General features: G+C 39.1%; 1 protein-coding gene across 2 annotated transcripts in view; it reads right to left on the minus strand.

The window, feature by feature from the left end:
• The window catches only part of MLLT3 (MLLT3 super elongation complex subunit), a 288,054-nt gene that overhangs the window by 58,275 nt on the left and 205,352 nt on the right, over nt 1–24,427 (minus strand). For both annotated transcript variants that reach the window (XM_045469466.1, XM_045469467.1), the window contains exon 5: nt 18,731–19,435. In XM_045469466.1, the coding sequence (XP_045325422.1) occupies nt 18,731–19,435 (705 nt within the window). The remainder of the gene's footprint in view (nt 1–18,730; nt 19,436–24,427) is intronic.

The following is a 24,427-nucleotide window of genomic DNA, read 5'->3' on the forward strand; positions in this document are numbered from 1 at the left end:
ATACTGGTTTCCATAGTGGCTGCATCATTTTGCATTCCCATCAAGAGTGCACAAGGGTTGCCTTTTTTCCCACACCCTTGCCAATACTTACTATTTCCTGTCTTTTTGAAAATAGTCCTTCTGACAGGTGTAAGATAATATCCCATTGATTTGCATTTCCCTGATGAGTGAGATGAGCATCTTTATTCTGTGTCTGTTGGCAATCTATATGACTTCTTTGTAAAAATGTCTATTTAGATCCTTTGCCCATTTTTAATTGGATTTCTTAAATTGAGCTGTATGAGTTCTTTATATATATTTTGGATATTAAGCTTTGATCAGATACATGATTTGTAAATATTTTCTCCCATTCAGTAGGATGTTTTTTCATGTTGTTGATGGCTTCATTGGCTGTAGAGAAGCTTTTTGGTTTGACGTAGTCCCAAAAGTTTATTTTACTTTTGTTTCTCTTGCCTTTGGAGTCAGATCCAAAAATACATGGGTAAGATTGCTATTAAGGAGCTTAGCGTATATGTTTTCTTCTAGGAGTTTTAGGGTTTCAGGTCTTACATTCAAGTCTGTTAATCCATTTTGAGTGAATGTGTGTGTGTGTGCACGCGCACACACACACATACATATACATAAAGGCAGTATATAAGGCAGTGGTCCAGTTTCCTTCTTTTGCGTGTAGCTTTCCAGTTTTCCCATCACCATTTTTTGAAGCGAATGTCCTTTCTCCATTGTATCTTCTTGCCTCTTTTGTCATAAATTGATTGGTTATATATGTGTGTATTTATTTCTGAGCTCTCTATTCTGTCCCATTAACCTATATGTCCATTCTTATGCCAATGCCATACTGTTGGATTGTTATAGCTTTGTGGTATAGTTTGAAATTAGCATGATACCTCTAACTTTTGTTCTTTCTCAAGTTTTTCTGGCTATTCATGGTCTTTTGTGATTCCATTTAAGTTTTACAATTATTTGTTCTAGTTCTGTGAAAAATGCCATTTGAATTTGAATAGGAATTGCACTGAATGGGTTGCTTTTGGTAGTATGGGCATTTTAACAACATTAATTCTTCCATTACATAAACATGGACTATCTTTCCATTTATTTTGTATTTTCAATTTCTTTAATCAATGTCTTGTAGTTTTCAGAGCACAGGTCTTTTACCTCCTTGGTTAAATTTCTTCCTAGGTATTTTTTTTCTTTGTGATGCAATTGTAAATGGATTTTTTTCTTAATTTCTCTAATAGTTTATTATTAGTGTATTGAAACGCAACAGATTTGTTTATTAACTTTGTATCCAGCAAGTTTACTGAATTCATCTATTAGTTCTAAAAGGTTTTTGGTATTGTTAAGGTTTTCTGTACACAGTATCGTGTCATCTACAAATAGTGACAGTTTTATTTCCTTTCCAATTTGGATGCCTCATTTCTTTTTCTTGCCTAATTGTTAGGGCTAGAACTTCTAATATCATGGTGAATAAAAGTGGAAAGAATAGGCATCTTTGTCTTATCATAGTTCCTGACTTGAGAGGAAAATGAGTTTTTATCACAGCTGGATGTTGAAATTTATCAAATGCTTTTTTCCTGCATTTACTGAGATGATCACCTGATTTTTATCTTTCATTATGTTAACATGATGTATTACATTGATTGATATGCAGATGTTAAACCATTCTTGCACTCCTGGAGTAAATCCCACTTGATCATGGTGTCGGATCCTTTTAATGTATTGTTGAATTCAGTTTGCTAATATTTTGTAGAGGGTTTTTGCATCTTTGTTCATCAGGAATATTGGCCTTTAATTTTCTTTCTTTATAGTGTCCTTGTTGGGTTTTGATATTAGGATAATGCTAGCCTTCTAAAAGGAGTTTGAAAGCATTCTATTTTTTTGGAAGAGTTTGAGGATAGGTACTAAATCTTCTTTGAATGTTTGTTAGAATTAGCAGTGAAGCGATATGGTCTAGGACTTTTGTTTGTTGGGAAGTTTTTGATTACTGATTCAATCTCCTTACTAGTAGTTGGTCCTTTTAGATTTTCTATTTCTTCATAACTCAGTTTTGGAAGAGTGTAAGTTTCTAGGAATTTATCCGTTTTTTTTCTAGGTTGTCGAAATTGTTGGTATATAATTGTCATAGTAGTCTCATGACCCTCTATATTTCTGTGGTATCAGTTTTAACTTCGCTTTCATTTTTTATTTCATTTGAGCCCCACTTCTCTCTTTTTTACTAGGAGCGGTGGTGAATCATTTTGTCAAAGAAGCAGCTCTTAGTTTCACTGTTTTTTTGTTTTTTTTTTTTTTTTCCTGTTTTCTTTTTACTCTATGTTTCATTTATTTCTGCTCTGGTCTTTATTACTGCCGTCCTTCTACTAACTTTTGACATCATTTATTCTTCTTTTTCGAGTTCCTATAGGTGTAAAGTTGAATTGAGATTTCTCTTGTTTCTTTTTTTTTAACTTATTTATTTTTATTTTTTTAAATTTATATCCAAATTTGTTAGCATATAGTGCAACAATGATTTCAGGAGTAGATTCCTTAGTGCCCCTTACCCATTTAGCCCATCCCCCCCTCCCACAACCCCTCCAGTAACCCTCAGTTTGTTCTCCATATTTATGAGTCTCTTCTGTTTTGTCCCCCTCCCTGTTTTTATATTGTTTTTGTTTCCCTTCCCTTATGTTCATCTGTTTTGTCTCTTAAAGTCCTCATATGAGTGAAGTCATATGATTTGTGTCTTTTTCCGACTAATTTCACTTAGCATAATACCCTCCAGTTCCATCCATGTAGTTGCAAATGGCAAGATTTCATTCTTTTTGATTGCCCAGTAATACTCCATTGTATATATATACCACCTCTTCTTTATCCATTCATCCACTGATGGGCATTTGGGCTCTTTCCATAGTTTGGCTACTGTTGATAGTGCTGCTATAAACATGGGGGTGCATGTGTTCTTCGAAACAGCACACCTGTATCCCTTGGATAAATGCCTAGTAGTGCAATTGCTGGGTCATAGGGTAGTTCTATTTTTAGTTTTTTGAGGAACCTCCATACTGTTTTCCAGAGTGGCTGCACCAGCTTGCATTCCCAGAGATTTCTCTTGTTTCTTGAAGCAAACCTATATTAATATGAACTTCCCTCTTAGAATCATTTTTGCTGCATCTCACAGGTTTTGATATATCGTATTTCTATTTTCATTTGCCTTTGGATATTTGTTTCTCCTTTGATTTCTTTTATGACCTAGTAGTTGTTCAGTAACAGGTTATACAATCTCAGTGTATTTGTGGTTTTTCTTGTTTCTTCCTTTAGTTGATTTGATTTCAATCTCCTTGAATTTACTGATATTTGTTTCACGGCCTAACATGTGATCTATTCTGGAGAACGTTCCATGTGCACTTGAGAAGAATGTGTATTCTGCCGCTTGTAGACAGAATGTTCTGTATACATCTAGTAAGTCTCATGTGGTCTACTGTGTTTTTTAAGGTGGATACTTCTGTACTGATTTTCTGTTTGGATGATACAGCCATTGATGTAAGTGGGGTGTTCAAGTCCCCTACCAATATTGTATTGTTGTCAACTTCTCCAATTAGTTATGTTAATATTTGCTTTGTACATTTTGATGCTCTGATGTTGGGTGCATGTATAAATATTATATCTTCTTGTTGGAATAACCATCGCTATGTAGTTCCCCTATTTGTTTTTTTATCACAGACTTCGTTTTAAAGTGTATTTTAACTACACTAAAGTAATTTTAGCTACAATAACTTTCTTTTCATTTCCAACTGCATGGAAGATTTTTTTCCCATTCTTTCACTTTCAGTCTATATATGTCCCTACTTCTGAAGTAAAACTCTTCTAGGCAATATATAGATGTCTTTTTTCTTCAATCTATTCAGCCACTCAATATACTTTCATTGGAGCATTTAGTCCATTTTTACTCCCACTTCACATTTTGTTTTTTGAGGTCATATTTTATTTCATATTTCATGTAGCCCTTAACTATTAGTTTTAATTTTACTACTTTTGTCTTTTAACCTTCATACTAGCTTTGTAAATGATTACCCATTACCTTTATTATATATTTACCCTTTCAAAGGAGATTTTTACTTTCATATGTTTTGTTATTAATTAGTTTGCTATTAGTTAATTGTTATTAATTCTTTTCAGCTTAAAGAAGTCTCTTTAACATTTCTTGTAAAGCCAGCTTAGTAGTGACAAACTTCTTTAGCTTTTGCTTGTCTGGAAAACTCTTTATCTCTCCTTCAACTCTGAATAACCTCTCCGAGTGGAGTCTTCTTGGTTTTTTCCTTTCGGCATTCTGAATGTATCATGCCATTCTTTTGTGGCCTGCAAAGTTTCTGCTGCAAAATCTGCTGACAGTCTCATGGGGTTTCCTTTGTATGTAACTGTTTGTTTTTTCTCTTGCTGTTTTTAAGATTCCCTCTTTAACTTTTGACAGTTTGATTATCATGTATCTTGATGTGGCTCTCTTTCGGTTCATCTTAGACATCTTATGCCTGTTTCCTTCCCTAGGTTAGCAGAGTTTTCAGCCATTATTTCTTCAAGTAAGTTTTCTGCCCTTTTCTCTCTCTTGTCTCTCCTTGGACCACTATAATGCAAATGTTATTCCAAATGATGGTGTCCCACAGGTTTCTTAAGTTATCATTTTAAAAAAATTACTTTTCTTTTTTGCTGCTCTGTCTGGTAAGTTAGTTTCATTGCTTTGTCTCCCAGCTACTGATCTGCTCTTCTGCTTCATGCAGTCTAGTGTACATTTCAATTCAGCTATTGTATCCTTCAGCTCTGTGACTTCTGGTTGCTACTTTCTTACATACGCTATCTTTTTGTTGAAGTTCTTGCTGTGTTCATCCATTCTTCTGAGTTCAGTGGGCATCTTTATAACCATTACTTTGAATTCTTTATCAAATAGATTACTTATCTCTGTATCATTAAGGTCTTTTCTGCCTTTTTCTTTGATTTGGAACATATTTCTGTTTCCTCATTTTGCCTGACCTCTGTGTTTGTTTCTACGTACTTGGCCAAATAGCTACCTCTCTCAGTCTTGAAGGTGTGGCCTGTGTAGGTGATAAACCTTCTTATTCAACATTGCCCTAGCTCTTGGCTGTCCCTCAAACCTTTGTGATTGTTTAAACTGCCGGATTATTCTTGATATGTCCCTATTGTTGAGGGTGTGCCATGAACTATCAATGTTCCAAGGGGAGGAATCTCATTTAGCATCTAGTTTCAGGCTGATTGGAAAACAGACCCTCAGGGACAAGCTTTTAAAATATGCCAATATATACAGATCTGTGGGGCTACAACTGTAAACCCTCCTGGCTTCAAGACCAGAAGATCTGGAGGAGGTGTCCCCCAGGTGCAAAAATGAGGGTTCCAAATAAATATATTAGCTCCTTTCTGAGGGGTCTCATTGAGCTGTAGTAAGGGTTAAAAGAATGGTGTCTCTCTGCTAATGTTGCCCGGAAGTGCCTCCTTAGCCTCTAGATATATGGGAAACCTGAAGCCTGTCTCTTAGGTTGAGGCTCCATTCTAAGTAAAGAGACCTTTTTCACTGGAAGACTGGGGTTGTGTTCAAGTCTGCTGTCTGTGCAGAGCCCTGGGGGGGGGGGGTGTAGCCTCCCAAGAACGGTCTGATTATTACATTCCCGTGGAGCTCAGGAATACCAGCCCCCTTGGCCACCAGGGTCAGGTGATCAAGGAGCATCCTTTGTGTGGACTGCACGTGCCCGCTGGATTTATGTTGGCATAAATATGTGAAGGTGGGACACACTTGCCGGCTTCAGAAAGGCAGCAGCGAAATGTCTTCACTGTGCACACCGGCGGACTTCTGGAAAACAGCAGGACAGTGCCCCTGGCTTTGGGGTGGGAGCGGAAGAATGCCATGACCACGCATGCTCACCTGCCCCGGGCAAGGAATGGGGGAGTACTCCAAGCGCCTGCGCTCTCCAGCTTCAGCAAGGCAGCAGGATAGTGCTGCAGCTGCGGGCCCCCACCGGTCTTAGCAAGACGGTGGGAGGGTGCCGCAAGGGAGCTCACTGACCTGTGTTATCAGGGTAGGCAGAGAGGGCAAAACCAGTGTCCCTGAGTGCCTCCATCTCCAGGGAGAGTTTCAACCGCCCCCTGCCCCTCTGGCAAATACTTTTAGATTGGCAAATGAATCTCCTTCCTATATAGTCTAGGCACTTTTCAAACACTATTTCTGTTGGGTCTCAGAGTGAATAAAACCACACGTCAAGCCCTTTCAACAGGGACTTTCAAGTTCCTACGGCACTTCAGTTCCTTGGATGTCAGCACTGTTGGTTTTCTAAGCCAGACGTTTTAGGGGCTTGTCTTTCCAGCACGGATCCGAAGAGTTGGGTAACCTGATGTAGAGCACCAACCCCTTGCTCCTCCAGAAGAAGAGTTGGGGGGCGGTGCCTGGGTGGCTCAGTCAGTTAAGCGTCAGACTTCGGTTCAGGTCATGACCTTGTGGTTTGGGAGTTCGAGCCCTGCATCAGGCTCTCTGCTGTCAGCATGGAGCCCACTTCAGATCTTCTGTCTCCCTCTCTTCCTGCCCCTCCCCATCTTGTTCTCTCTCTCTCTCTCTCAAAAATAAATATTAAAAAAAACAGAAAACAAGAAGTATTGGTCTGGTGAGACCCCTCCCTATTGTGTGTTGCTGCACCAGGGGTGGGGTTTTGGTGAGACCAGGTGTCTGCCTTTCCTACCCATTCTGATGTAGTCATTTCCTCTCCTGTTCTGGAAAAGCAGTTCATCTAGTTCTCAGATCTTTTTTTTTTTTTTTAATCTTTAATTGTTTTTTATTTAACCCAATACAGTATATAAAAATATCACTTCAACATGTAATCAGCATACAAATATTATGATGTGTTTTACACTTATTTTTTTTAATATATGAAATTTATTGTCAAATTGGTTTCCATACAACACCCAGTGCTCATCCCAAAAGATGCCCTCTTCAATGCCTACCCATCACCTACCCTTCCCTCCCTCCCACCACCCCATCAACCCTCAGTTTGTTCTCAGTTTTTAAGAGTCTCTTATGCTTTGGCTCTCTCCCACTCTAACCTCGTTTTTTTTTTTTTTTTTTTTTCCTTCCCCTCCCCCATGGGTTTCTGTTAAGTTTCTCAGGATCCACATAAGAGTGAAAACATATGGTATCGGTCTTTCTCTGTATGACTTATTTACTTAGCATAACACTCTCCAGTTCCATCCACATTGCTACAGAGGGCCCTATTTCATTCTTTCTCATTGCCACGTAGTACTCCATTGTGTACATAAACCACAATTTCTTTATCCATTCATCAGTTGATGGACATTTAGGCTTTTTCCACAATTTGGCTATTGTTGAGAGTGCTGCTATAAACATTGGGGTACAAGTGCCCCTATGCATCAATACTCCTGTATCCCTTGGGTAAATTCCTAGCTGTGCTACTGCTGGGTCATAGGGTAGGTCTATTTTTAATTTTTTGAGGAAACTCCACACTGTTTTCCAGAATGGCTGCACCAGTTTGCATTCCCACCAACAGTGCAAGAGGGTTCCCATTTCTCCACATCCTCTCCAGCATCTATAGTCTCCTGATTTGTTCATTTTGGCCACTCTGACTGGAGTGAGGTGATATCTGAGTGTGGTTTTGATTTGTATTTCCCTGATGAGGAGCAATGTTGAGCATCTTTTCATGTGCCTGTTGGCCATCTGGATGTCTTCTTTAGAGAAGTGTCTATTCATGTCTTCTGCCCATTTCTTCACTGGATTATTTGTTTTTTGGGTGTGGGGTTTGGTGAGCTCTTTATAGATTTTGGATACTAGCCCTGTGTCCGATATGTCATTTGCAAATATCTTTTCCCATTCCGTTGGTTGCCTTTTAGCTCAGATCTTTTTCAGAGGTAAACAGTCCATATGCAGCTGTAGATTTGGTGTGTTCATGGGAAGTGGTGAGTTCAGGATTTTCCTACACCACTATCTTGTGGAAGTCTGAACCTACCTTCCTTCTGCATGTTTTTTGTGAGTATAACTGTTTGATGATGCAATACAATAAATGGGACCTCTCAGAGTAACACTGTTACTGTTACTTCATACCCTAACATGAAGTACAAGAAATAATCTAGCAAGATGGTAAACTGGTGAACAGTGTCCTTGGATAGACTCTAAGGTAGCATGGCTTTTCAATACTTTCTACAATTCTACTTAGTAGAGAATAATAACGATGCACTGGAAGTATGAGCTGATCATCGTTTTGGAAATCACAGCCAGGTCTTCTTGTCTGTCATCATTCATGGCAAAGTATTCTAGTATTATGGCTACATCTTATTTCTTATTCTCCCCCTTTCACTGAACTGTGGCAGTATTAGTGAGTCAGGGAAGAAGCCAGATGGTGGGAAAGTTAATCGTGCCAATTAGATTTTTTTTCTCGAAAAGGGTTCATCAGTACCACAGTGATTTTCACTTGATGTGATTTTCCTCTCAACAAGGTGTAATTGGTGATACGGCACCAAAAAAGCATGGGCTTTGGCAGTAGTGAGAACTGGACTTGAGTTCTAGCTCTTCCACTTCCGTATCTGTGAGATGAGAATGAAAGCGATCGCACACATTACATGGATGAAAAAAGAGGCCATCAAGTGCAACTGCTCGGGACACCCCTAGCAGCAGTAGGGTTCGATAAGGCTTCCTTCATTCCTGACAAACCAGTGTGATAAATTAATGGCAAGACTCGCTTGTAGGATCTCTCTTCACTTTCAGTGAGGATAACACAGAACGATCTACAGTTGCCATTAGCTTTTTTTTTTTTAAATCAAGTTGTTTCCTCCACTCCTCATCTCCTCTTCCTCATGCCTTTCGTTCTTCCAAGCTCAGCCTCAATTCTAATTTTGTACCATCTGTACCATCAGGTACAGTATTTATATACACAAGTATCTACCACATAAATATTTTTGAACGTTATTGAACATCACTCAAGTAATCAAAGAATAATTACAAACAAACTTGTTTAGAAGAAAATGCTTGTAGTTACTCAAAGTGACATGGTGGTTTATATTTAAAAAAATAAAAGAGGGGCGCCTGGGTGGCGCAGTCGGGTAAGCGTCCGACTTCAGCCAGTCACGATCTCGCGGTCTGGGAGTTCGAGCCCCGCGTCGGGCTCTGGGCTGATGGCTCAGAGCCTGGAGCCTGTTTCCGGTTCTGTGTCTCCCTCTCTCTCTGCCCCTCCCCCGTTCATGCTCTGTCTCTCTCTGTCCCAAAAATAAATAAACGTTGAAAAAAATAAATAAATAAAAATAAAAAAATAAAAATAAAAAAATAAAAGAGCCACAAAATAAAGCAAGGTTCAAGAATTAAATTAAAAAAAAAAAAAACCGTATAGTAATTATAAACACTGAAGTCCTAAGCCAGGGTACTCTAGTAATTTTTTTACCTATTTATTTAAAATAACATCTTCCATGCTCACTGACTGGAAGAACTGATGTTGTTAAAGTGTCCATACTACCCAACACAGTCTACAGGGTCAATGCAATCTGTATCAAAATACCAAGAGCATTTTTCACAGAACTAGAACAAATACCACTAAAATTTGTATAGAACTACAAAAGACAAAATAGCCAGAACAATCTTGAAAACAAACAAACAAAAAACTGGAGGTACCACAATCCTACCTTTCAAGATATACTACCAAGCTGAAGTAATCAAAAGAGTATGGTACCAGCACCAAAATAGATACATAGATCAATGGAACAGAACAGAAAACCCAGAAATAAACCCACGCTTCTATGGTCAATTAATCTACGACAAAGGAGGCAAGAATATGCAATGGGAAATGGTGTTGGGAAAACTGAATAGCTAAATGCAGAAGAATAAAACTGGGCCCTTTTCTTATACCATACACAAAAATAAACTCAACATGGATTAAGGATCTAAATGTGAGACCTAAAACCATAAAATTTCTAGAAGGAAACATGGGCAGTAGTTTCTTTGACATCAGCCACAGAAACATTTTTCTAGATACGTTTCCTCTGGCAAGAGAAACAAAAGCAATATTAAACTATTGAGGCTACAGCAAAATAAAAAGCTTCTACACAGGGAAAAAAACCATCAACAAAACAAAAAAGGCAACATACCGAATGACAGAAGATATTTGTAAATGATATATCCAATAAGGACTTAATACCTAAAACATGTAAAGACCTTACACAACCCAACACCAAAAGACCCCAAATAGTCCAATTAAAAAATGGGCAGAGGACCTGAATAGTCATTTCTCCAAAGATGACATCCAGATCACCAACAGACACATGAAAAGATGCTCAACATCACTAACCATCCAAACAATGCAAATCACAACCGCAATGCAATATCACCCCACTCCTGCAAGAATGGCCAATATCAAAAACGTAAGAAACAAGTGTTAACAAGGATATGGAGAAAAAGGAACGCTTGTGTACTGTTGGTCGAATGCAAACTGGTGCAGCCATTGTGGAAAACAGTACGGAGGTGCCTCAAAAAGTTAAAAGCAGAACTACCCTATGACCCAATAACTCTGCTACTAGACATTTACCCAAAGAAAATGAAAACACTAATCTAAAAAAGCTATCTGCACCCCTCTGTTTACTGCAGCATTATTTAAAATAGCCATGATACGGAAGCAGCCCAGGCTCCGTCAACAAAGGGTTAAAGAAGATGTGGTGTGTGTACAGAGTGGAATATTAATCAGTCATAAAAAAGAACGAAACCTTGTCATTTGCAACAACGTGGATGGCTCTAGAGGATATTATGCTAAGTGAAATAAATCTGTCAGAGAAAGACAAATACCATATGATTTCACCCATATGTGGAATTTAGGAAACAAATGAACAAAGGAAAAAAAGAGAAACAAAAAAAGCGGGCTCTTAAATACAGAGAACAAACTGGTGGTTGCCAGAGGAGAGGCGGGGGGGGGGGGCGGGGGGGGCATAGGATGAAATTCGCAAGGAGGATTAAGAGTAAATTTACCACGATAAGGACTGATGTACAGAATTGTTGAAGCCCTCTGTTGTACACTTGAAACTAATATAACATGGTATGTTAACTACACTTGAATTAAAAAAATGGTTATACAGGGGTGCCTGGGTAGCTCAGTCAGTTGAGCATTGGACTCTTGACATCGACTGGGGTCATGATTTCACGGTTTGTGGGTTCAAGCCCCGTGACGGGCTTGCTGCTGTCAGCGTGGAGCCTGCTTTGGATCCTCTGTCTCCCTCTCACTCTGCCCCTGCCCCACTCGCACTCTCTCAAAAATAAGTAAAACATTTTTAAAAATGGTTAAATAGTATCACATCACATCTGAGGACCCCATACGTACATTTTCTCCCATGACCAAGAAAAGCAAGGAAATTCCTTTTCTCTGTGTCAACAATTCTGAATATTTCTCCCTATTCCAGCGCCCCCACATCCTTATCCTCTGTATCCTCAGAATTCAAAGGCAGTTTGTTGTCTCCAAACACTTTAGTAATGCTGTTCCATTTTCTCCTAATAGAAGGATCTTTGACTTTATCTGGGAACATCTCACTGTGCCGTCACCTTTAGTGACCTAAAGTAGCTTCCTATGGGTGATTTTTCTTTGAGGACCTTGAGACTGCCTTGAAAGTTTCCAGTCATAAATCATTACCCACTGAGAACAATTTCTCAGACTTTTCTAAATAATTACATAGACTCCAAAAGAAAACCATCCTCTACCTATGCTGTTGTGTTATCTTGTCTCCTAACTCAAAGAAAGTGCAACCTACATTTTGAAGGACTTAGAGACACTAGAAAATGAAATTACCGAACACAACTACAAGATTCAAAGGGAAGTGATCTTCGAACTGTAGGACACCATTTGTTATTTGGTGGCACCTTCTGGGAAAGCTTGATATTGCAGCTCAGCTCTGTTAAACATAAATCCCTCGCAAAAGCAAGTGGGAAAATTCTGGGGGCAGGGAAATAGTGATCATACAATAATGTGAAACCCAGAACCACGGGAGTCTGTTGTACTTGAAGCAAGCGTGTGTAAGAAGTCAGAGATCCCTGGACGGTTTACAGCTCTTCCCTCCCTGTGTATGCCAAATCCAGCGCTAAGGACAACCTATCACTTCCTGAAGACTGTTGGTAAAAGTCCAAATCAATAGGTAGGTCAAAGAAACATGATTCATAAATGGAACAAGAACATCATACCAAAGGCTTTCACAGCACTGACGCCAATGTCATGAAGCACATCTCGGCGTATGTAATATGAATCCATGGGAAAAAAAGATCTGCTTCGCTCCGAAATCCCTCGAGTGAGCTCCTACCAAGTGGGATCAAATCCTGGCTCCACCACATGACAACTGTGGCCAAAGCTCTTTCAGCCTCAGTTTCCCCATCTATAAAACGGGGATAATAATACTACCTACTTCCTAAAGTTGTTTTCAGGATTAAATGAGTTAAAACAAGTCAAGTGCTTAGACGGGGGATGAGCACATAGAAAGCACTCAAGGAATGTTCAACTACAGGCATCCCAATGGTATGGTAAAGCTGGCCATGCAAAGACCATGTTGGATCACATCTTTGATTTTGTGTCTAAAGATGACAGATGAGACAATTAGGTAAAGATCATGGGCCCCGGAGTAAGAAACAATAGTGCACTGAAGAGGCAATGCAGCTCTCTTGAAGGAGGCTCATGGAATTTTTGAGACGTACAACTCGATACAAGTAAAAATGCTGAGTTTTGGCAGTTATGGGTAACAACAACTCTGCAATGATAGAATCCCCTGTCTGCTCAAGGCCCTCGGCTACCTAAGAGCTTCTAACAAATTATTTAGTTTAAAAATTGTGGAACAATTTAGGCTTAGTATGATTCCCAAACAAGGAAGAGAAGAAGCCCCTAACTCTGTTTTAAGGTAAAAATCTCCCTTTTGACTACTCCAAATCCTTTTTTGGACTAAGTCAGGAATGTGGCTGAGTAAATGAAATAGCTGATTCGCTGGACCATACCCACCCCTCTACCCGTTCACACATGACATAGAAAACAAGCAAAAAAGCAGCTGAAAACAAGGGCAGGTGAAATATCTCCATGCACTCAACAAAGTTAACTTTCTTCCTATTGTTTTAATCAAAGTTCCACACTGAGCTGAATCTATCAGAGGAAGGATTGCAACCCTTCAGGTATGTTTACCTCCAGTTATAAAATGCAAAGAACAGGAGTCCAGAACAAGAGGCCCCCACCCCCCCCACCCAGAGGCAGGGCTGCCCTTTAATGAATGGCCTCTCCAGCTGCTCATTCACTAGGCTTACAGACTTTACAGCTCTTGCATGTGCTGGAATTACAAGTCATTAAAAAGCCACTTTGAAAACACAATAAAGACCTTCTTCTCTGACTGCCACAACCTTCCATCACATAAAAACCTAAGGCCAATGCTTCAACAACAGGACGTTTACTGCCAGCTCCAGACAGTTTAAGCAGGGCAAGGAACAGGGTGGGGTGGGAGGAAATGAGGCACAACAAAAGAGGGGAAGTTTCTTTTTCCTTCTTCCTTTTTTTCTTTTCAAAAGAAATTTCTGCTAAGGTGGTTTGAATTCTTTATCCTGTATCTGAACCACCACTGGTAAAATGCTACTATTAGAAGAGATTTCATCTCTTTCCCTCAAGAAGATTTTAACCAAGAAAACAACGTTGGTAAAACCAAAGTATCAAAGGACAGGATTATAATCTCATTCCTCACATGGCAGGTTGAAGTGTGTAACATTTTACCCAAATGCACCCTGCCCATTTTCAAGGAAAGACAGTGAAAACTCTTCACGTCTGCACTTTTAAATCACAATTAAATCTCTACAGAACAAGGCAAAAGCAACGACAATGATAAGGAAATTACTACCAAAACCACATCTAATTATAAATACTTATTTCAGTTTTATTTTACTCTGTCCCCCTTCTTCTCTGCTATGAATACCAAACTCCCCCATATCACAAAACACGATCAACCCAATAGATTTCTCTTCGGAAGCTGAATTAAATGAAACACAAAACCTAGGGAAATACAGGAAGCGTGATAGATAGTTGGGCTCTTTTTAATTGTCAATTAAACTGTAAACAAGTTCATGTAAACCACAATTATAAACTTTAAGTTGACAAGGATACAGACCTTCACCCTTCTAGCTGCTAGCACATGTCAATCACTAGTAAGGTTACTTTCCATAAATGACCATCATGACCACAAGGTGATAATTTCCTAAACCAAGAATAGCCTTACTCTAATGGGAAATACGGAGGTCCTTGAAGGTACAATATTCTTAATGCTAACATTTATGTATATAGCAAAAACACGCTCTTACCATGTTTCCTGTATTTGCTAAATGCTCACCCGCTATAAACCACTCCCTCTGTCTCCCTGCAACTCTTTAATTCTGTAGGGAAAAATCACCAATGGATTTTCATGTGACCATATTAAATTTCTTTAGAAAAGAACAAACATTTCAGGAATTGCAAAATGTATTTAAAAATGACTCTGTGTAACATTAATAACAATCCACAGAGAAGTCATTTCTTAGGACGTCTTCCTTTAATAGTAGCAGCAATAAAACAAACAAGCAAGAGCCTACCTAATACAGTGCTAAGTATGTCCTTGTCCTTTACCTATTTGAAGTAAAAAGCTCAAAGATCCTGGGACACTTTTTGGCTTAACTTTTGATTTAAAGCTTTGATTTAAAGCCCTCTAATTTTCCAGTCACCGTGTTAACAAATGTGTACCAATATCAAGGACATATACCTTCTCAAAACAAATTTCAGAACAACATGACCTAGTATTTTTGCCCCTTTAAAACATATAACCCAACTCTTGAACAAGGACACTAGAGTTCTACAGTATTTCTGAATATCAAAAAATCTCTTTCAAAGCTGTATGTTATAAAGGTTGCCAGAAGCTACATCATACATATCATACTTAACTAGTTATTTTTTGGTTAATGTGCTCATAGATGCTTTACCGTTTTCACAATAATCCTACATAGTAAATACTATCACGATCTCCACCTTACAAGAGAATTAACTAAAATACAGAAGGTTAAAACATTTGCTTAAGATCACGGGAGGAGCTGGGCTTCAAACCACAGCCTGTCTGTCACCACACTACAAACTCCTAATTATTTGCTTACTTGACTACCTACTTACCTGGCCTGCCTAACCACTTACTAACAAATAAGTGATCCTTCAAAAACGACATGTAGGAATACAAAGCATGGATGTACTTCTACTTTTCTATGCGAAGTATATAAAAATCTTAACCAAGAGGAACCATATGAATCAACAATCTAAGTAAGCTTCCAGTAATCAGTAATAGCACTGATTTTATTTTTATGTAAAACCTGAATCTAACTTATTTATGGAAAAGCTTCTTTAAAAAGTTCTTCCTTTTAGGGGCGCCTTGGTGGCTCAGTCAGTTAAGCATGTGACTTTGGCCCAGGTCACGATCTCACAGTTCATGGGTTTGAGCCCTACATCGGGCTCTGTGCTGACAGCTCAGAGCCTGGAGCCTGCTTCAGATTCTGTGTCTCTTCTCTCCCTGCCGTTCCCCTGCCCACACTCTGTCTCCCTCTTTCTCAAAAATAAATAAAATATTTAAAAAAAAATTTTTAAGTTCTTCCTTTTACTGTAACTAACCTGTACCCAGGTAAGATGTTTACAAGCTTACCAGGTAAATAATCTTTTCTTCCCAGCCATTCCTAATTCTTCATACTCTTCCAATTTCTTTTTGTCTCTTTCTTCTGTTTCAAAGACCATGATCTCTGCCCATTGTGCCTAAAATTACCCACCACCCTATCTGCCATAAATGAACACAAATCTGGTTCATATTCAAATAATAAAGCTGGAAAGGATGTTAGGGAGATCAGATCATCTTACCACACTTACTCAGATACAGACATACTCGCCACCAGGATATTATAGTATACCCACTGAAGTTGGGCCTGTCCCAAGCTATCGAATCTGTTACTGGCCAAGGGAAAATCTGGGCTCCTCACTGCTCTCCATTACAATTGTCTCCCATTCCTTCTGTCTTGCCCACAGTGGGAACACCAGGTAGGAAGAAGGCCAGACAAAGGTGATCTCTACTATTGCATACAGGGAACTTTAGCACCTCCCTTCCCCTCCCTCCCTCCACCACCCTCCCCTTATCTTCTTTGTTCACAGAAAGGTCTTTTGAGTCATGGCTTATTTGGAACGACTTTCATCAATTTTCTTCGGCTCCACCACCTGCATTTAGAGAATCAAACCAACAACAGCAACAATAAAAGCACTACTACCAGAAAACTGATAAAGAAAGGGTATCTGTTGGGTTTTATGCCCAAATAATATCCAAAAGCCTTTAGAGACTTTCTCTATAATGATGTGCAGAACCCGTTACAAAAACTCCTATAACAATTACTGGATATGTGATTCTCCTATGTCATGAATTGTTGTGAAAATTTGCTCCCTACTGTAAGGAATTAAGATTCTAACTCTTTACTCCAAAAGATTTTTCAAATTATGGCTTAGGATTAATACACCAAGTTGAACATGAAGTTTATGAAAAGAAAAGTCATATCTTATAAATCATATAGAAAAGGGAGGGAGCAAGAGACAAATAAAAACAAAAAAGCACAGAGTTACCTAAGGACGATGATCATCTGGGACAATTCATGTAGAAAGAGGTTTGCTTTAGGAATGTCGTTTAATCAGCTAACATTCAAGAAAGATGCCTTTCTGACCATAACCTACTATAAGAAACACACACAGCCTATGAAATAGAATTTTTACAAACCATTATTCACCCATGCTGATTACAACGTATTCTGATTTTTTGCAAACACTGGGGACGACATGCTAAAATGGTTTCGTGGCTCACCACTGAATCCTAAGCCACAACTGGAAAACCTCCGTTCGAGAAGAGTCACAACACGTCAGAATACGGAAAGACTAAGTGGCTAAACCTGACAATCTTGATAGACTAATCACACCCCAAGAGGATCAATGGACATCTTAGGGTGATTTGAAATAAAAGTCAAACATACAAAAAAACTTTCCAAGTAACACCTAATTGAGAACAAGTTTTGTATTAAGAGGAGCCTAAGTCCGCCTGGGTGGCTCAGTCGGTTGAGTGCTGGACTTTTGGTTTTGGCTCAGGTCACGATCTCACAGTTTCATGGGTTCAAGGCCTGTGTCTAGGCTCTGCACTGGCAGCTCGGAGCCTGCTTGGCATTCTCTCACTCTCCCTCTCTTTCTGCCCCTCCCCTGCTCGTGCTGTCTCTCTTTCAAAATAAATGAATAAACTTTTAAAAAAAAAAAAAAAGCACAAGAGGAAAAATAAATGCTTGACTTGTTGGCACAAACCCATTAGTTCTCATTGGTTCAATAAACTATTGCTATAAAACATTTACCAAACACTGGAACAAATTACCCCAATCTCTTGTATTTTATATGCTACTGTGCTCCTAATTTGATCTTCTATTACAATTTCAAGATTAGCTATGGAGGGTAGTGGGCAAGGAAGTAGTCTCTGGACAACAGGAGATCGGTTGTGACTCCACGTTATCACCCCGGCTGCCCTTCTACCCAGCGCAAATGCAGAAGACAGAATCTGTTACGAAGTCCCTCCACCTCTGCCAGCACTCGAATTAAGAACATGTGTATGGTGAACCCGTGGGACAGAAAGAGAAATAGTCTCAAATTGCCAGCAATTTTTAGCCAGACATCTTCCTTGACCGTTGTCTAGAAATACTGACAAGCCAAAGTAAGGAGATTATTTGGACTGGTCAGGACTAATAAGTAACTTTAAAAGGCTAAAGATTGTTTAAAAAAAAAAAAAAAAGGGAATTTGACTTCAAAGTAAATAACGTTCATTCTCTAGAACTGGAATGGAATACTATTTCAAATACTAATAGTTCTGTCACTGGAAGCATAAGATTTCTTATACTGGTGAGAAGTTAGAATAGATAGCGTGAAACCCCCTTCCAACTCTGAGAAATCTGCAATTGTAAGTTTAAATCTCAACATCAGGTAACATTTTGGAGGGACGTGAAATGGTCAGATGGTCTTTTAGGCATCCACAAAAGTTAATCCCACCCATCAGCAAAAACAAAGATCACATACCCCGACCATGGCCCCAAAGGAAGAAAAAAAAAAAATTAAGTGGTTCTTTTTCAAAATACCACCACCGGCTTTCACAAGCACAAATATGTGTCAAATTTTACCAAGTTATACATTTTAAATCTATACGGTATATCATGATATCAATTTTGCCTCCAGAAAACTTCTTAAAAATACTATACCAGCTTCTCATCCCTGTAAACAAATTACTTCAACGTTATAGCTGCACCCCAATATTTTCTAAATTTGTCTTTTAAATTTATTTTCTCATATATTCAAGTTTTATCGCATTCTTCTCACTTTCCTAAATCAGCAATCATGGAAAAGCACAGTAACTAAGTGCCAAGGAGCATCTCAATTTTCCTGCTGCTATTCAACACAGCCCATTATTACACTACGGAACGTATCTTTCCTTTAACAATTTCCATCACAGTCCAAATGTCTGCCGATTCTTTAATGATTTCATTTCCTTCTTTCCATTAGTTAAGGAAATTCATCTCTGGGCCCATCCATGCTACCATTTCACGGTTCGGCTGTCAGTTTCTTCCCTCATCCTTTATCCTACAGCCATCTGAAATAAGATCTGAAGGCTAACATGGGAAAGGAGGGAAACCAACAAGACTACTCACGTCAGATTTGGAGGACATGTTCTCCTCCACGTCGGAATCGTTGGGATCCACGATATCATCAAATGGTGGCAGAGTCGATTTCTTCTTCTCTGATGTCTCACTTTCGATTTTGACCTTTCCCATCTTGACATGAGATTTATCTTTTATCTGTTTTTTGTCAGCAGAACAAGTGAGTATCAGCGGTGGCGCGCTAGAAAAACTTTTAAATAAAGCCTCTGAGCTACTCTTTTTCCTTTTTTTGGCTGAGAGTTCTTCAGAATCTGCAATGGGGGGCCTTTTACTAGGAGCCTTCTTGTCTTGCTGCCCACTGGTGATCGTGAGCAAGTTACTGTCTGGTTTTGGCTCTTTTGACATGGGTTTCGGTTCCTTGAAGGCCATCTTAGGAACTATTTTTTCTTCTTTCAGTGGTTTATTTTCTTTGGGTTTCTTAGAGGATTCTTTGGAAGATTTGTTGTGATCCCTGGAAGGTTCTTTGAAGGCACTTTTATGTTCTCTGGAGTCTTTAGAAGGTTTTTCCTTGTGCTCCTTCATTAACTTGTGAGGCTTTGAAAAACTGGTGCTGCTGCTGCTGCTGCTGCTGCTACTGCTGCTGCTGCTGCTGCTGCTGCTGCTACAGCTGCTGCTGCTGCTGCTACTGCTGCTGCTGCTGCTGCTGCTACAGCTGCTGCTGCTGCTGCTGCTGGTATGAATGCTCCTGTTCGGGTCCTGCAGAAAGGGGAGAAGAGAACGCAACTCAGAGCTCCGGAGCAACGCGGAGTCGCCAGCCGGCTCCCCCGCGCGTTGCATCCACATACAAGGATCCTTCTTTGATCGCTCTCGAATGCATTTTCTTAGACACCAATCAGCACAGTGCAACAGGTGGGGACAGGGTGTGTGAGGAACACAGGGAACGAGGGCCACTGTGATCAAGGGGTTTAACGAGGCCAGCTGCTCTCCTAATCACGAGAAGCATGGCGTTCTAAACATTTCGGTTGGACAAATGTTGCGGAACGCCTGTTCTAGGAGACACAAGGAAGGATGGCACGTGGCCCCGACTCTTAGGAACTGCGACGTATCTAGGAGTCATGGTTGTTCCAAGAGCCACCAACGATGCGCTATGACCACAAAAGGAAGGCGGCCATTGGTTCTGTTGGGGGTGTGGGAGAAGAATCGGTCAGAAATCTATAGAGAAGTAACGCCTGAATTAGATCCTCCAGGATAAGCAGGGCATTACTAGGAAGGGAAGAATGAGAAAGGACTTGGGAGACCAGCGACTAGAGTGAAGCACGACAAGGAGGGATGAAATTGTATTTGGGGAACAGCATCCAGCTACGGCAAAGATCGAGGACAAGGCAGAAAAAATAGCCCAGTGTCGCATGGTGAGGCCAGATAATATTAAATCTTAAATGGCTTTTTAATATCAAGAATCACAAGACCCAAACAAGAAAGAAAAGAATTCTCAATTTGAGATAAAAAGCAATTTTTTTTTTCGCTGCCCAAATTTCATGGGAGTGTCATTTCATTAGGAAGTGTCTCCCATCCACTAGCAAAGAAAAGAGAAATCCAACAGAACAAACATGTCACCAAATAGTCATCAAATGGACTGAAAAGTCTTTAGCCAATTACTATCGTGCAATCACAAGGAAAGAGTTCACCACTGCCTGTTCCATTTTAAATGTGCTGCTTATTTTCTCACTGATATAAGTACCTCAGTATATATGACCGACACAGAACCTTTCTATTTAGGAACAAAATTTAAATTCATACTTAACACATTTGTGACCCGCTACCATTAATAGTAAGACTAGGACACAGAAGTAGATCCTGGACTTGTAAAAATCTACACCAATACGATAAAAGAAAAGCTCTTTCTTGCTTACTTCCACCTCGTAATGGAACTAATGGCAAATACATGTCCAAATTTTCAACCGGAATTTACATCTCAAGGCTTGCTTGTTGTGCTGCACCTCTAACTCACTCAAAGTCAATGATCTGTACATCAATCCTGTGTCCCTTAAATATCTAGCAGAATTGAAAAGACAGTTGGGCAGGGGCTATGCTTTTCACTAAAACAGTCAATCTACCTATAGGGTCCAAGTAAGAAGAAAAGAGAAAAGCATGTATATGAATAACTACCATAAAGTAATACTCAGGGCGCTTAGGGGGCTGAGTTGGTTAAGCCTCTGACTCTTGATTTCGGCTCAGGTCACAATCTCCTGGTTTAGGGGTTTGAGCCTCACATCAGGCTCTGTGCTGACAGCGTGGAGCCTGCTGGGGATTCTCTCTCCCTGACCCCCCTCTCTCCCCCTCCCCTGTTCACTGTCTCTCTGTCTCTCAAAAATAAATAAATAAACATTAATAAAAATATTTAAAAAAGAAAGTAATAGTCACTATAAAGGAAATGATCAACAAAACTAAAAGGTAACCTGTGAAATGGGAGAAGATATTTGCAAATGACATATGTGATTAAGGGTTAGTATCCAAAATCTGTGAAGAACTTCTAAAACTCAACACCCCCCCCAAAAAAAATAATAATTCAGTTAAAAAATAGGTAGAAGACATGAATCGACATACAAATGGCCAGTAGACACATGAAAAGATGGTCAACACCACTCATCTTCAGGGAAATGCAAATCAAAACTACAATGAGGTATCACCTCACACCTGTCAGAATGGCTAAAATTAATAGCACAGGAAACAACAAGTTGGCAAGGATGTCGAGAAAGGAGAACCCTCGTGCACTGTTGGTGGGAATGCAAACTGGTGCAGCCACAGTGGAAAACAGTATCGAGGTTCCTCAAAAAAGTAAAAATAGAACTACCCTACCATCCAGCAATTGCACTACTAGGTATTTGCCCAAAGGATATGAAAATATAGATTCGAAGGGACTCATGCACTCCGATGTTTACAGCAGCATTATCAACAATAGCCAAATTATGGAAAGAGCCCCAATGGTCACCAGCTGATGAATGGATAAAGAAGATGTGCTGTGTATATATACACACACAATTGAGTATTACTCAGCCGTAAAAAAGAATGAAATCTCATCATTTGCGACAATGAGGGCGGAGCTAGAGAATATAGCGCTAAACAAAAGAAGTCAGTCAGAGAAAGACAAATATCATATGATTTCACTCATACGTGGAATTTAAGAAACAAAACAAATGAATATAAGGGTGGGGGCAAGAGAGACAAACCAAGAAACAAACTCTTAACTATAAAGAACAAACTGATGGTTACCACAAGGGAGGTAGACGGGGGGTATTAAGGAGGGCACCTGGGGGAGTCTGGGTGGCTCAGTCGGTTAAACGTTCGACTTTGGCTTAGGTCATAATCTCATGCTTCGTGAGTTTGAGCCCCACATCGGGCTCTGTGCTGACAGCTCACAGCCTGGAGCCTGCTTTGGATTCTGTGTCTCCCCCTCTCTCTGCCCCTCCCCCACTCATGCTCTGTCTCTCTCTGTCTCTCAAAAATAAATAAAAGATTAAAAAAAAATTTTTTTTTTTAAAAAGGAGGGCACCTGTTGTGAGGAGCACCAGGTGTTGTATGGAAGCGATGAATCACTAAATTCTACACCTGAAACTAATATTACACTGCATGTTAACTAACTGTAATTTAAATAAAAACTTGAGGAAAAATACTTAAAATGAAAAATCACTGTTCTATGTTAGTGGACTATATATTTTTTTTCTTACAATTTTTTCCTTATTTGTCGACAATAACAACAACAAAACGACATATACCAATCATTTCCATTTATTTTTCTCAAGTGAGCATTTGGTCTCAAAGTTCTAAAATGGATAAAGTTACTATGCAAAGACGTGCTTTTATGCATCAAACTAGATGATTCCTTACAAAACATCTCTATCTGAGATTTACAAGCAGAATGCTAAAGATAGTATTCATATTACTGAAACTACATTATTTTATAAATTCTATTACAAGACATTTCCTGGCATGTTAAGCAATACTATGAATAATTAAAATAAAGTATAATGGGAAAACTAAATTAAGGAAGAACATTTGAAATCTAATATCCTTCAGTTTTGTTTTTTTTTAATTGGTTTGTTGACTCACTGAATTTTGGCAATTTGCAACCAGTATTCTAATTATGGCTCTAGAACACCCAAGCATTGTTGCTCAATATTTAACCTTCATGGAGTATTATACATAGGTTTATAAATGTGACTTTTTAAAACACACAAATTTTTACCTACCAACATACTTTCTTTTTTTTTTTTTTATTTAATGTTTGTTTATTTCTGAAAGAGAGAGAGAGAGCAGAAGCAGGAGAGGGGCAGAGAGAGAGGGAGACACAGAATCCAAAGCAGGCTCCAGGCTCTAAGCTGTCAGCACAAAGGCCCGATGCAGGGCTCGAACTCATGAACCATGAGATTATGACTTAAGCCAAAGCCAGACACTTAACAGACTGAGCCACCCAGGTGCCCCTACCTACCAACATACTTTCTAATATTAAGCATTAAAAAATAGTAAATTTCAGTATTTAAAAAAAAATAAAACTACGGGGCTCCTTCCATGATTTATTTCTAAAACCCTTTTGAGGGACAAACTAGAATTCTTAATGCAAAGTACACAGTGGTATAGAACACAGACTCTTGTGTCACAGAAAGTTTAGACTCCTTTCTTAATCACATACATATGATTTTAAGTATAAAACTCCAGAAATTTTATAACTTTTTGCTCCCACATTGGCCTAGGTATTTAATGCCCAGCTTTTCACCAACCCAACAAATCTTCATAGAAGCAAGCTACTCTCGCTCCTGCCCCTTTACAAAAAGCTCCCTTTAAATTATGACAACTGAGAGGTAAAAAGAAAAACAGTCCATAACAACACCCCAGATAAATAGAAATTTAGAAAATATAAAAAAAGGTGAAAGAATGGTTCCTATTATATAGACTACATTTTCTCTGTCCTGGGTCTGTGATAAATGGCAAAGTTCAGATGTATTGTCACCTGACTCTCTAGTCACACATGCAATAAATGTAAAACCGAGGCTTAGATACAAAGTGAGGAATTGTTACTGACACAGAATAAAAGCTTGAACTGATTCTCAGCCTATCTATCCCACACATATCGGAGATCAAGTCACTGTTTTTTAAAAATTTTTACTCAACTATTAACCTCAAGTGCCGCTAAGCAGAACAGACTAATTACCATGCAATGGGAGGTTTACACATGTCGTATAATTCAAATTTTCTTTGCCTAAAGCTCATTAGGACAAAATGAATATCAATATTAGGGAGAATAAGTGTGCATAATTCAGATATCAAATATTTAAGGCAAATGACTATCTAAACAAACATGTACATATTTGCACTAACTTTACTACCTATGAATATAGGGTACAATATTGTTTTTCAGCCTCTCAGATTCTACTGAATGCTTCCTTGTTTTAATTTTCTGGAACAGGATCGGTCCTTTTAATACATAATCTCTTCTAATACACTTGTCAGCAACTCTAGTAGATAGCTTAAGAAAAGGTATTAGCTACTGGACAAAATAAGGTTTTCTGATTATATGTGGCTTTCAATTGCTGTGTTATCATCACCACGTCTTCTTCCTAGTACCACTGATAATGCAAAGCTGATTCTTTCTCCAGCTCCTGTCTCTCCTTTTTACCTATGCTCCTATTTTCGGTCTCTGTCCCAATTCGACTGGCTTCCGCGTTGCACAAGATGTTTAGATTCGTATCTTTG

The sequence above is a fragment of the Leopardus geoffroyi genome, chromosome D4 (genome assembly GCF_018350155.1).
Source record: "Leopardus geoffroyi isolate Oge1 chromosome D4, O.geoffroyi_Oge1_pat1.0, whole genome shotgun sequence".
In the NCBI taxonomy this organism is placed as follows: Eukaryota; Metazoa; Chordata; class Mammalia; order Carnivora; family Felidae; genus Leopardus; species Leopardus geoffroyi.